The sequence below is a fragment of the Magallana gigas genome, chromosome 2, assembly GCF_963853765.1.
Source record: "Magallana gigas chromosome 2, xbMagGiga1.1, whole genome shotgun sequence".
In the NCBI taxonomy this organism is placed as follows: Eukaryota; Metazoa; Mollusca; class Bivalvia; order Ostreida; family Ostreidae; genus Magallana; species Magallana gigas.
The window spans coordinates 38,418,151-38,432,860 of record NC_088854.1 but is presented as its reverse complement, the minus strand read 5'-3'; the positions used below and the strand labels follow the sequence as shown (position 1 = coordinate 38,432,860).

The window sequence follows — 14,710 nt, the reverse complement described above, 5'->3', positions numbered from 1 at the left end:
GGAAAATTGACACACAGGAACATACCTTTTTACACTGTTACCAATTTATTTATTTTTGTGTGTGTGGGGGAGGGGGGGGGATTCTAATCCCCCCCCCCCCCCTTTTTTTCTTTTTTTTTACATACCTTGGACCTTCAAAAGTGTAGACAATAAAGAACTCTGTACTTTGTAACCATCCAGTCAAATCTTTGGTAACTTTGTGATAAAGTACAAGATTGCATAGTTAAAGGTGGAGATGATCATAATACTGCTAGATGGATTAATTAATTGTTTACTATTCAATATGACCATTTTGCATTGTGCTTAACAACTGTGTTGTTCCTATTTTCAGTCCAGAAAAAGTCGAGAACTCCAGGCATCTAAACTCTTTGAAATCAAGAAGTATTATGATAATGCCACAGAGGAATTACAGGTAAGATAGACTAGATAAACAATCTTACCAGTATGTTAATATAAAATTAAGGTAAAAATGATAGGGATTTAATAACAAAGTGAAAAGAAGGAAAACATTTTGTTCAAAGCTTGTATTGTTGCAATGCTGAACTCATTTTTGATTTAAAAGATCCTTAATATTAAAAATCAAAATTATTGTGTGCATCTTAAATTATTTGAAAATCTTTCATATCTGTAAACGTGTTTTTGGTTTTTTTTATCAACAGAGAACAAAATCACAACTGCAGAACAATCCATCAGATGACAAACTAGCTTCCAAAGTCAAAGAACAAGAAGCTCTAGTTAAAAAACTTGAAGATCAATTAAAGGTTCTTAGTTCTACCTTAAACTCTAGTCAAAATAATGTAAGTAGGTCAAAGGTCAAGGCCGCATGTATGTCATGCATGACCTTCGTAACAGTGGTGTGTTGTGCCTAAAAAAAAACAAACCCTTGCGGTGAGTGTAAAACGCTTCAAGAATTCGGAGATGCAAAAAAAAAATCATTTGAGACAGAAATTGCTCTGAGAGATCTCGGGTTTAGTTCATTTTCATGGACTTCAAAGTGTTGTCAGTTCCATTTCTTTACCACTATTTTGTCTCGCCCCAGAATGATGGTGTTTTTACCTCTTTCTCTCCATGCGTGCACCTGTTCGCCCAGACCATCGCTCTGTTGTTGTAACTTAAGATGGAGATCTTTGTCAGAGATAATTCTGCCTATGATATCGGTGGTTTGTCAGATGCTGTCTTTTCTGTGTTTGAATGTTGTAATGGCTGATAACAGTATATACCTAGGCTCTGGGACATTAATCATCATTACAGAGATCTTTTCTTCCTCTTTTTATGATTTTCAGTGTCTTAGATTTTCTCACACACATAAACACTGATATTTTTGTGTCTTGCAATTTTTCACAGTTGGACTAAATCGTTTGGTTCTAGAATAATGATTGTGATATTTTTCAGTTCATGGTTAATTTCTGATCGTATTTTTGTAATTCAAATTATTCATTTATCTGGGTAGCAAAACTACCTTTGATACCCAAGATATGAACAGCCACATTTCGGTTTTCCTTAGCATTGAAATATTTTTCTTTTTGCAAGTTTTAAATTTGATGAAATCTGACAGGCAATTTTGATAATTTGATATTTGGAGAAATCTGTTGTCTGGCCGAGTTATGTAATAGTTGTGATTTGTCAATGAATATCCATAGATTAAACTTGGCTTTCTTTAAATGTTTGATGCAACAATCTAAGATTGCACTGTGTGTCGTGAAATGTGTGCATGAATGGAAGCTAACACAGTAAATATGTGAACGGTTTTCAGTAAACCCTACTCAAATCTTGTAACCCATCACAAACGCACTGATCAGGCATGTTTTGTGTAAAAGAAAACTACAAGGAGAACATTCAGGAATGTCTGAAGAAACTTTGAGTAAATATGGATTTTTTTTTTTTTTGCTGATTTTGGCAAACAAATTTTTTCCAGAGATTGCTGTAGAGACAGTTATTTGCAATGGAAAAAAAGCGTCTAAAAATCACAAATTTAGATCACATCAACTTGATAAAAGATGTATAACGTGGAAAAATTGACATGAGGTGATATTTTGTTTGCTGAATGTCGGCAAAGGTATAAGTGCATGCAATGATCCCGAGCAGTTAAACCTAGTTTGACTGACTTCCTTATTGGTTGAAACCTACAATGTTTTTTATATTATTTCCCTCTGATAAGACGGCTTTCAAGGAACTTGAACCTACTTATTGAGTTGATTTTGTGGGAAGTCCTGAAGACCCCACCCTTCTATTGCATGTTAGAATCGGTGTAATAATGTGTTTCGTACCTTTGGTATCCCAGATGGCAATTTACTGACCTTTGATTATAGATCGGTTACTACAATAGGAAGTCATGAATGTAAGTGTTTATAAACAGTTCTGGAATGGCATACTCAATGTGAAAACTGTTCTGCATGACTACAAATTAATGTAAGGATGCAAATCAGGTCAAGCATTAATTTTTGAGAAATTTTTTTCTTTCCTTCCCAAAGTTGAATTTTATTGAGGAACAAAAAGTAAGAGATTTATTGGAAATGAAAAATGTTTTTGATATTTTCATTGATATGTTTTCTTGATCAAAGTGACCAATGTATATAACTGTATTCTTTATGCAAAAGAAACAGTTTATCGCAATATTTTTTTTTATTACAGGCGCAAGCCGCGGAAGAAACTAGTCCTGACATAGGAAATGGCGATGGCTCAGTAGCACCTTGGGTAGGTTTCATGCTCAGTTTACTACTTTTCCATATTTTTGTGGTCACATTTTGTAGAGTGGAAGTGGATTTACCTGTAAGCTTTAAGTGGATAATCTGTGTATTCACTTTTTTCACTGAATTTATTTGTTCTCCATCATTTTTCCCCCTCTCATTTAATTTCCTTTTCCATGTTCTGTAAATTGTGTTTTCCAAATTAGGGATGTTGTTGTTTGTTTGTTTTTAATTATTGTAAAAGTTGTGTTGTTCTTGCTTTGTTTGAAAAAAAAAAAAAATGTCGGACCTTGAATGTTTGCTGTGTCACTTGGTAGCTGCCAGAGGGTCCCAAACATAAAAAGTCTGGGTCCACTCCGATCGACTTTACACCTAACCCCAGAGAGTTAAGGGCAATATCTCGCTCTAAGTCTGACGCGAGCAGCCGGGTTACGTTTCGAAAGCCTTCGACATCCCAGAAACGTCAGCCAGGGGACATAAGTCCAGAGGTATCTATGTCATTCACCAGTGCTGTTTAAATGTTTGCGCACCCAATTTTTAGACATCTAAAGCATTGCCGAAACTGACTTTGAAAGGGAAGCCATGTCAGTTCTTACCGCACCCTTTTTTCCTCATCCATGCCTGCTGCCTGACGCCATAAGTAGATGTTGATATCTCACATTCTCAGCTAGTTCCTTTCATCAAGCAACACATACTATTTACCTCATTTAGTCTTTAAAAGCTGCAGGCTCTCCTTTTTCACCCAGCTCCAAATTGCAAATATTATGTTAAATTCCCTGTAATGTATATTGCATATGTCCGAGTGCTTAATACGTGTGCCTTTTTATGAAGGTTATGGCAGTTATATTCGTTAAAGTCCTCGTCATGTAAAAATCAAATACTTTTGAGTTAAACTTGTAATGTGTACATGTAATGTAAACATTTAAGTCAACCTTGTGAGTCAAACTGTTCATGTATATGTGTTGAGTCAAACTTGTCAACATTTACATCAAACATATAATGTAAACATTTGAACCCAACTTGCAATGTTTTCATTTGAGTCCATCTTATATACATTCAAGTCAGACTTGCAATTTAAACATTTTTCAGTCCTTCTAGTGTTTAAACATACAAACCATGTCACTTATTTCTCACAATACCTTCCTTATTCACCTAAGAGAGAGTACCAATCAGCTGTGTCAAAGTCCCTTTGTACAGTGTGTGTCTGTTACTTACATTTAATAAGTCAATTCAATCAATAATTTCCTTAAGAATTTGGTTTGATAAATATTGTTTTATTTTTTTGAATTTGCATGGAGTTTTCAACATTTTTTGCTGTGGCACAATATTGTCGCGATTGGAGGATGGCGACATGACATTTTTTCTGATATTTTGTACCCCTGTATTGTAGCATGTGTTGTTTAGCTCTAGACCGTCTAGACGGCGTCCAGTGTTTGGAATAAGACAGGTACCAGTATAAAGTTCTGTTCGGGACTCAGACAGTTGTGTTTGCTCACACTTTGCATTTGCACTAATCTCAGTTTTTCCAATTTCTCATCCCTATGGTTGTTGTTTTCTTTCTCTTTTGTGAGTTTGATTGAATTGTAGTTAGAAAAAACTAATGCATTTTTATAGGTTTATTATTTTTTTTCTCCCTTATTTTCTATTTTAGGTTCTTTGTTTTTGAAGAATAATAGAAATTACTGATTATACTTACTGAATGCCATTTGTTGAAGCAAAAAAATTTCAAAAGTGTGAATGCTTATTTTTCTGTTTGTTTTCAGGACTATAATGATTTAAAAAATGAAAAATAAAAATCAGTATTGTGAGAAAAACAAATTGCATTTTTGAGATTTTTGATAATAAGATGTATGTAATTTAAGACAAACGTAACAATTTTAATAAGTAGAGCATGCTGAAGTTAAATGTAAAGGTTTTTCTTCTAGCATGATACAAATTAAGTATTGAATTCCATGAGCTGCTCTATTCATTACTTCTGTATAGATTTGCAAGCAGAATCAGACAATATAATTTTAGATAAGTGTAAGATTACATATATAGTTTGATATAATTTTCTTACCATGTTCCAACTTTTTTGATTTTTTTCCTCAATCTAAGAAAATAAATCTAGTATTTAAAAAAAAAATCTGTTATACAATATTCATCTCCTATGACCAATAAAAGTCCATGTACGTGTTATATTTACAGTTGCCTATTTTGTCTGTTGCAGGCCATAGTGGCTCCGGCGTCTGATGGTAGCAGTGTGTCCGACTCCCCAACCACCTCCCCTAACGCCTCCCCCACCCCCACACACCCCAATAACTCAGAAGACACGCAGTCCGTCCAAAAGAAAGAGCTGGAGTACGATGTAAGTTCTAACACCAGATACCATATATATAACTACATTAGGACTTTTCTGATGGGTACTAATTTTTGCTAAAATAGATGAATATAATCAAGATAGCAAAAGAAAGAAATCAACCATGTTTTATATGATTTTAACAGCAACTTATTCAGAAATTGCAGAAAATAAAAAAGGCAAAAAAGTTGATAAGCCTTTTTTTAGAAGCAAAGCAGAAGAACTTGCACCAACAGAAAAAACCCAAGTTATACAGTGTATATACATGTGTTAGTGCATGAGTGTGTTCAGTTTAGTCAGGCACTAGGGCATGAATTAGCATAAAGGAAATTTTTAATTAATATGGGTAGAGTACCAGGAAAAACAAGTCAATTGTTGTGGGAGTTTTAAATATGACTAGGTATAAAAATATGAAGGACTTGAAATGACAGATATGGTCTTCCTTTTATAGAAAGAGTTTTATGTATATGTGTTTTATAAATTCTTGTTATGAATATGCAAAGAGTGATTCACAGTTTCTCAGACTGTTTAACGGTGCTTTCAGGAAATAAGTCAGACCAGTCAAGCTTCCATTGGTCAACCACAAAAGCCGATCATTGCCGCTGAAGAGGACGAATTCAGCTCTGATGAAGACATGCAAAACAAGGTAATTGAGCGTTAGAGAATGATCAAAGGGAAGTAAGTCACACCTGACACAAAATGCATACAGGTGGAATGGACTTCAAAAAAGAGCTATGCTTTAAAAATTTGATTGAATAGGAAATTTTGGTCTGTTATGAAAGAGGCTCTTGTTATGCATAGTTCTATTTTATGTACTGTGTAATAAGATAAACGTTATGCAAAAATTGATGATTTTTATGGTTTCTGTAAAAAGATGGAATGTTTGTTTTAATTTGTATGCCAGTGTGTTACATAATTGTACAAAATTGAAAATACCTTGGTGATAAAACATACTTGCCAGTTTTCTTTCATGCATTGTCCCATTTAATTTTTTATTTAAATCAATTATAATACATTAATTTTAGAAACATGTAGGAGATTTTCTGATAGAAATTGGATATGCAGGATCTCTGTCTTTAGTGGCGTTTAATTAGTACAAGGTGATGGCGAATAGCTGCAGCTAGTCCCAGGAATTGTTACAAAAATGATATTATTGTCTCTCCTTGCTGAAATTAATCCACAATTGTTTATTCTATGGTGTGGTTTGTCTGTTTTATTAACTTATTTAACAGTATTCAAAACTGACCTTTCAAACCCCAAATCCTTAAAGTGAAAACTAAAAAATAACATTGATATGAAGTCATTTAAATGAGATTCATTGCTAACCCTGCTGCATACTGTAGATTCCTTGTAATACACGAGAATTAAGTTCCACGGTTTCAATCAAAAACATAAATTTTTAAGTATAAAATTGCAAACACCATATTTTTTCACATCTTACGGAAAAATAAAAGTGAGAATTTTAATCAGAAATCTGCAGTGTCTCTTTCTTGCGATTTTACACAGATATTAAATCTGTATCAAATATTAAACGTATAAGGAGTCTATAGTAGTCATCAACTGAGTTAACAGTGTAGAAGAAATGTTCTGTCTTTGATTTCTTGACTTCTTCCTGCTCCAGGTGACAGCCAATGGGAGACCACCGTCTCTGTCCACTACACCCCTTAATGCCAGGTCTCAGGCAGAGGTTAACGTTACTTACTTACATTTCTGATTCACACACAGCTGTATCTGAGCATGAGGCTAGAGGTCAAACCCATGCCAACTCTTTACGGCGCTATTTCACCCACGTCATATACTCGCCAAAGTCTTCATAATCCATCATGCCCTCAGATTTAACCCACTTATGCTAGGGTCATTTTGGTCTTTATAATATAAAGGAGGAATGGGACATATACCTTTGCGTTGTGACACACTTTCATTTAAATTCAGGAAATTAACACTTTTTTTTTTTTTATCATCGGCCTTTTACTGTGTAGCTAAATAAGTTTATGCATTAGTCAGCTTGTTAAACATGTATGTAGGTGGCAAGTTTATTGTAAATGCCTTAATGTCATTAGTTTTGAATATAAAATTCATTATGTTTTGAGTATGATGAAATTTATTTTTACAAGTGTCTCAGAGTGTCCCATTCCACTTTTATCACCATTTTAAATCATGATTTCATTTATCGTAAATTTTTTATTTTCAGCTACTATTCTACGAAGGTTATTTTGGTGTATGAAAAATTTTGGCTGAAGAAGAAAAAAAAATCAATCTGGAAGTTCTCAAAAGTTCCGCGATTTCCATTAAATGTCTTGAATTTGTTAAGATCATTTGGAAATTTGAAATTTACGAAAAGACATGTTATTGCCAAGTTGAAAAAGTAATTATTTTTATCACTAAAATCGCCAAATATTTCTGACACCTAAATAATCTGATACGCAGCCTTTTCCAGACAATTAAATTCAAATTGATTTGAAATTGACTTTATCTGTTATCAAACATACATTAGCTTCTGTACTACCGGTACATGTACATAATGCAACTTACTGGTAATAACAATTGCTTGTCGAAAAGGATATCTACTGGTACTTGAACTAACTTACTTAAAGCAATATGAGCTGCAATTTTCATGGTGAATTTTTTTTAACAAAAATTTTATTTTCTACTAAAATGACAAAAATATCATGTTTTTAAAAAAAAAATTCGCCAAATTTTTGTGAAAAGGCCGTCAAGGAGCCTTAATTGGAGCGAAATTGAATTATTGTCGTCCTGTACAAAAATTGATTTGCTATATGTTCCTTAGAAGAGATATCTTTCCTCTGAATAAGATTAATGAGTTTTTCCAACCTTATTTATCATAAAAGTTTAAGTTACATGCAGACAAAGCATACAAGCAGGTTTTTATTACAAAATAAAATTCTTAAAAAATACAGCTCATATTGCTTTAAATGATAATTACAAACTTTCTACTTTTTGCTCTTTAACATTTACCGGTATTCAATTTTAGTGACAGTGCTCTGTACATTTGTGTATTTATTACATATGTTAAGATTCATCTATTCAACAATTACTCAGCCATGCTGCTATAACTTTGCAATGGGATATATGGTCTAATTCATGTTAATATGATTATGTATATTGACATTTACCCTTGTATTTAAAACCACATATTGTAACCTGTATATATATGTACACATGGCTGTAAAAATGTTATCTACCGTGATTACTGGAATATCAGATTTCAAAGTTTATTGTACTGAAAAATGACATATAGGGACTAATCTCATTTGTAAGACGATACTTGCTTCCCTTTGAATGCATTTTGCAGTTCTCTACCATGTATATTATCTTAGTAATATAAATTAATACTGAAAACTTTTCCCTAACAATGAATCTGCATGAAAAATATAAGAGTCCCATGCAATGATAGAATGACTTTTAACATATATAATGGAGTATTTACACACTTATTTACTAAATGCCATAGTATTCTTAATAGCATAAATTCTTTGCTCATGGATGATTAAACTCATTCTTTTGGCATTTTTTCCCCTTTTTAGTCAGATGATTTCGGGCCTTTCAACGACTTGCGGCAGCTGGAAGGCAAGCCGGCCCATATGTCTGTGTTCCTCAACTTTGTCCTGAAACATCAGTCTCCTGGCGGTGCACTGGTAAGAGTATTAATACATGTATTAGTACTCCATCAACCACAGTTTAGTTTTAGTGTGGATTATTTTACAGATTGTTTCGTATATAGAGGAAACAGTGCTTTGATTATGTTCCTATAACTGTAGAATACATGTACGGTACTAATAATTCTATTGATGATAAAAGCTACTGTTTCTCGTTAACAGTTATTCTACATCACAACAAATGTGTACCAGCAAGCAAAAGGAAACATTAAGGATATGCAGAAGTGGGCTTTTGAGATTTTCTCAACGTTTCTTGCAAATGGAGCGGTAAATGCTTTTTACAACAATTTAAAGCTTGATAAAAATTACCATACAATTATTATCATTACTAAATGCAAGAATTATTGAAAGCAAAAAAACTATGGAACCTATTAGGCATCATGAAAAATTATATAATAAATAGTACATAAAGAAAATTGAAAGCACAAAACACTTGATAGAGATTTTATCCATCCAAACAATGTATGCATATTGTTGAAAAAAAAGGTTTTTAGTGCAATAACTGGATTTTTCTTCTTCCAGCCATTGAAGGTTGAAGTTGACCCAGTCCTCGTGGAAAGGATAGACGAAATCCTCAATAGCAAATCATCAGAGAAAGACGACGTCTTGAGGACCGTGTTCAATGGAGCGCGTAATTATGTCCAGGCTGAGATCTCAAACAGTTTGCAGGAATTCCGCAGCAAACTATGTCTAGGTACGAAAGTCAAATGTCAGATTGATCGTAACTGATTTTATATGGGTTACAATTTACTATGTAGTTGACATTGGGATAATAAACTCGTCTTCTTCTTGCCTTTGTTTTTTTTAAGAGATTTTCTGTTGACATGTAATTAACACAGTGAAATTTCCAAAAAAATTTTTAATGCAAATGATATTCACGATTCAGTATGATACTTTATCACGAAAATGTGTGTATTGACACATATTAAACTGAAGTTTTTTACAGTTCAATAAGAATACCAGCTATTGGAAATTTGCTTCATTCTCTGTCTATTATTTACCTATTGGTAATAAAAATGAAACAGGCATTGCTATATAGCACAAAAGTGTTCAGTCTAACATATTATATGATACAAGTTTATTCAAAAGAGGTATAGCGCACTGTATATACGATTTGGCCTCAAATATAGCCTTTTGCAAACATCAAACATTTTCAATATTATACAATATTTAGTTTAAATATATTTAAAGAAATGCAAATTACACAAACACCATGCTCTAAGAGTCTAATTTATCTCACACGACATCATTAAAATATTTAGGTTTTGTTAGGGATATATAGGGAAGTAATTAGTATACAATAAAAAATTGGATATTTGACTATTTGAACCACTCTAAACCAAAGACAACCGATTAAAATTATGTTCTATAGGGTATTGTAGTACATGTTTACATTGAATTAGTTTTGGTTTAACGTGGTCCCTGCTGAAAATTAGACAAATAATTCAATTATTGTTTTTTCAAATACAATCATGTTTAAAGCCATATACATTGAAAATGCATCTGTTGAAAATGTTAGATGCGTGGTAACACAGAGGTCTTTTTGATTTTATGGTCGCTGGATTGAATCCACTAAGTAGTAATTTTTTTCACTTAAATTGAAACATGAACAGAATAGAGAGGTTAAGTTACATGTATCTATTCTTCTGGGTTTTTTTTTTAATGATCTTGTTTAATTCAGTCTGAGTATGAGCACACCCAATATATACAGATCTCTTCATTAACACTGTACATGTACTCTATTTACACTTAGATCCATTGCACTTTGCTTGAACTTAACACGGTTCAGAATATCAACTACTGTTATACACAGAGTTTCCCAAATTTATGACAAATCAGTTGTTACAGACACCATTATAAAATCAGTACAGTGTATCCAGGTTTCAAAAATAATATTGCGACAGCTAGCTATTTTTAGTAACAGGTACTTTCCGTCCAAACACAGGTGTAGGCAAAGTAATGGGAAAAGGCGCTATACCTCTTTCTTTAACAGCTTCTTAGAATTAGGTTTCATAAAGGAATAGATTCTAGATTACTACAGCTTTTTGTCTGTATAGACCTTATATTTTTTATTTTCAATCTATTTTCTGTTGTGTTTAGGTTTTGGAAACATGTATGGTCTGAATAATCTTGCACCAAATATGAGGCAAAAGGACGAAACAGAAGCAGTGTTAAAGTTACTGTCTCCATACTTTGATACAGTCCCGTGAGTGTTAACAATTGGCAGTGTGAACAAATGTACTGTGGTTTCATTAATTTTCAAGGGTATCAATTTTCGTGGATAAAGTAAAAATCACATTTTCAAGGATATGTAAATTCGTGGCAAATGACCCTATCAATAGAAAATGTTAATAAAAATTACACTTCAATGAACATTAAATTTCGTGGATCAACTTAACAACGAAATCCACGAAAATTGGTATTCAACAAAAATTGATGAAACCACAGTATCTGTTATGTGTATTCCTTAGCTGCTTTCATATGCATGAAAGTTATTTCAGTGTGTCTGCAGCATTAAAAAACCTAAATTTATGTAAATTTTTTGTCATTTTTTTTTCCTTTTTACATTTTGATGATTATTTTTTTTTGGTTATGCATTTGATTTCAGACAACTAGATGAAGATAGCAAACCAGACACAAGCCATGCTATAGGATGGGCTTTAGCAACATTCCTCAGGCACAACTCCATGGTGGATAAAAAGCACTCCTCAATGGAGAGAGTTCAGAGTTTTGTGGCAAAAGACAAGAAGAAAATTCTCATGCAGAGGAAAAGGGTACAAATATTAACACTGCATCAGTTGATTCAGACACTACATGTAACTTTTGAAATCTAAATCCCGGAAGTAAGGACTTGTTCAAGTCTTGAGCCGTATTTTTCGTTTTTTGTTTTTTCAGACGCTGACACAAAAAGGACACACTTTTCAGCCCCAGCATTTTTCTCGTGTGGAGAACTGCCTGTTTTGTAAGGAGTTGATCTGGGGGGTAGGCATCCAGGGATACCAGTGTTCTAGTAAGTGACAATCATGTTGTTTTCCTTATTTTATGCCAGTACTTACCTCTGTGATTCAACCATTATGCCTCAAATCGCCTCAGATTATATAAAATTGCAAATGCCAATTTTTTATCATAGTTTCATAAGTTTACATCTGTCTGAAAAAAAAAGCGAGATTTTAAAATTTGGTAGATGTATTCTCGCAATTTTACACAGATATTAATTTGTCGTGTTTAATTAGGAATCTACATTGAACAAGTACATTTTTATCTGTAGGATACTGTAAAACATGTATAGATTAGTGAAAAACAATTTTAAATGTTCTGAAGTTTTTAAAATGTCCCACAAAGAACAAAAATATTTTGTGCATACCTGTAATTGCTTCTGGTTTGTCTTTCTGTCCTTTCCTTAAACTACATATTACTATAAATAATGGACTACTACTACTGTACTAGGGCAGAACATCTTAACAATTACAAATAATTTTTTTTTTCAGATTGTGAACAATGGATACATAAATACTGTTTAGACTCTTTAGAAGAGCAGTGTCCAAAAAAGAAGAAGAATCGGCCTCCCTCGTCTGTGTTCAATATTCCAAGACCACATGCAGGTAAGCCCCTTATTAATAATCTCATGCTTTATAAATATTTATATGAATTTAATGTGGGGGGTGGGGATGAGCAGATCTTATTCTTCACTATTGGTGTATGAGGCAGCGCTCAAAACCCAAAACTTCCCTGGGATAGGGGCCCTTTGATTTCTCTTAATGTCAGTTAGACAACTTCTAAATCCACGACAAAGATCCCATTTTTTGTGATCCCAATGCTGATTATCAAGTCATTCTTGTAGACAGACATTCCACCTCTAGCATAGAACAAATACTAAGTCGATCAGGTATGTAAATAAGTATGGGGAGTACCCATTGTTTTTAACTTTTGGCGTATAAAGCTTTAATAGGCCTATAACCTCTTGATGCATGCCGTCAATTAAGCTGCCAGACATTCGACACAAGGTGTATATCTACATGTATATTATAGACGTTTCAACATACAGTAGGTGGGTTAGAACATACAAAGTTGTAGTGACAATCTGTATCCTTAATTTTGCCCTCAATTCTTTTAATAACAGTATATGTACCAGGTATTTACAACATTACTAGTATTCTGTTTTCTGTGTTTAACAGCTTTACGATCTTTTCTGTGCATGCAGAGAATTGATAGAGTTCAGTATTAAGTCATTCTGGCCTGGCATGGTCTTGCATGCAATGTATTGTTGAGCTGGATGACCATTTTTTGTTGTTCTGTGTATACAGGCAGTCACGGAGTGGTGAAGCTCATTCTCCCCGAGCTCTGGCCTGCAGGTATCAATAGTAGATCTATACATCTACATGTTTAAACATCTGTCGGTACTAAGTAGATCTATACATCTACATGTCTTAATGTCTTCTAAAGTTCACCATTGTACAGATGTACTCTGCACTGTTTACTAGCTTACAGAATACTAAATGACTGTAATAGAAATATGAAAAAAATAACATGTTAATTAGTGTTATACATATGCACTAGACAGTGTACTTGTCAAGGTGTATTTTAGTCATCGCAATGTAGTTTGGTAACGCTAAGCGTGTTTCAGTTTAACACCAGTGGATGGAATTTTAAGTTAAGACTTCATGTATTGATCTCAATCTTTCAGTTGAGGTATAAAGTTTTTCTCAGTTTAAGATGTTGTAAAATGATGATTGAAATTTCAAATTAGTCCAGCATAGCGTAACAGCTTTTGACAAGGTTATGTGACACAGAATCAACATTCATATCATTGCATCACATTTCTTCATTAATCTATTGTCGCACATTCAATATTAATTTTGACCTTTTTTTTCTTTATATCTTTCATTATTTTTTTATTTATTAAATTGGTAAAGGAATTCAGCAAAGAATTTAATTTTGATATTTGCAAGGCTGAATTTTAGATTGATCTTAACGACTGGCAACTAACCACTTTCTTGTGAACTTTTTTAACCGAGTATTTATAGACAGGGATGACTAATTTAGACATTGTAGGCTAGCTACTAACACAACTCTCTGCTTTTATCTTAACAAGTGTTCCATGTGCCACTGGCTTTGACAGGTAATTTATGGATGTCTGGAGGAATGTTTTGCTTGTGATCTGCCATTCCAAACCTGTATTTCCAGAATATAGCTCTCTCATTCAAATTGTGTAATCACTTTTTATATTGACTGGAGACCTTCTATCAATTACCTGATATGAACAAAATATGTAGCATCCAAACTATCTTGATAGATGATGAATTGCAATATTGCAGTTTAAAGTCATGTTATAAAAGTGCGTATATGTATTTCTATATATACTTTGTGATTTGTGAGGGATTAGTCTATGGAGACTGACAGATTATTCATGATCAAGTTTCCTTTTATCAAGTAAGGCATGCTGTGAGTTAAACATTGAATATGCAAGTAGTTGGGTTGAAAGAAAATGAAAATTTCTTATCATTTTGATTTAATCAACAAAATGTATGTAGCATGATAAAGTGTATTGGATCTAATTGCTTTTAAGCATGCATCATTACTTGAGATGTATATATTTCTCAATCTGTTGAGTTCAATTTTCCATCAATTCATTATTTAATTTTTTCCTGTTTCATTCATATTTGCATCCAAATAGTTAGTTCATTTGCAAAACGGGGGAAGGAATTTTAACCGATGACAAGAAAAGAACAAAACTGTTCACTGTAGATGAAGTTGTTTGACCTTGACCTTCTTAGAAGTCATTCAACCATGACCCTGTTTGAGGTCATTTAACCCTGACCTTTTCGTTTCAGTGTCTGAAGCGTCCAGTCCCAGCCCAGTCACCCCGACCACGTTCAATATACAGCCGGTCAGGGACGAGCGGGAGGATGACAAAGGTATAACCATTGTCCGTCCAAGAACATAGTTTGTCCCTGTTTTCTAAGGAACTTGCATTCATATGTTTATTGCTGTTTTTTAGCTCACCCAAG

General features: G+C 33.4%; 1 protein-coding gene across 30 annotated transcripts in view; it reads left to right on the top strand.

Moving 5' to 3' along the window:
* LOC105330610 (rho guanine nucleotide exchange factor 11) overlaps positions 1-14,710 on the top strand; it is a 59,518-nt gene that overhangs the window by 29,851 nt on the left and 14,957 nt on the right. For 15 of the 30 annotated variants that reach the window (XM_011432414.3, XM_011432409.4, XM_020068246.3 and 12 more), the window contains 18 exons: positions 332-412; positions 660-797; positions 2,632-2,694; positions 3,005-3,175; positions 4,078-4,134; positions 4,897-5,034; positions 5,570-5,671; positions 6,647-6,712; positions 8,571-8,681; positions 8,865-8,969; positions 9,225-9,396; positions 10,803-10,908; positions 11,311-11,476; positions 11,598-11,712; positions 12,191-12,304; positions 12,544-12,588; positions 13,795-13,821; positions 14,534-14,617. In XM_011432414.3, coding sequence (XP_011430716.3) covers positions 332-412; positions 660-797; positions 2,632-2,694; positions 3,005-3,175; positions 4,078-4,134; positions 4,897-5,034; positions 5,570-5,671; positions 6,647-6,712; positions 8,571-8,681; positions 8,865-8,969; positions 9,225-9,396; positions 10,803-10,908; positions 11,311-11,476; positions 11,598-11,712; positions 12,191-12,304; positions 12,544-12,588; positions 13,795-13,821; positions 14,534-14,617 — 1,861 coding nt within the window. Of the gene's footprint in view, positions 1-331; positions 413-659; positions 798-1,435; positions 2,339-2,631; positions 2,695-3,004; positions 3,176-4,077; positions 4,135-4,896; positions 5,035-5,569; positions 5,672-6,646; positions 6,713-8,570; positions 8,682-8,864; positions 8,970-9,224; positions 9,397-10,802; positions 10,909-11,310; positions 11,477-11,597; positions 11,713-12,190; positions 12,305-12,543; positions 12,589-13,006; positions 13,055-13,794; positions 13,822-14,533; positions 14,618-14,710 lie in introns of those variants that run through there. The other 15 variants (XM_011432404.4, XM_011432407.3, XM_011432398.3 and 12 more) reach the window with 14 other exon arrangements.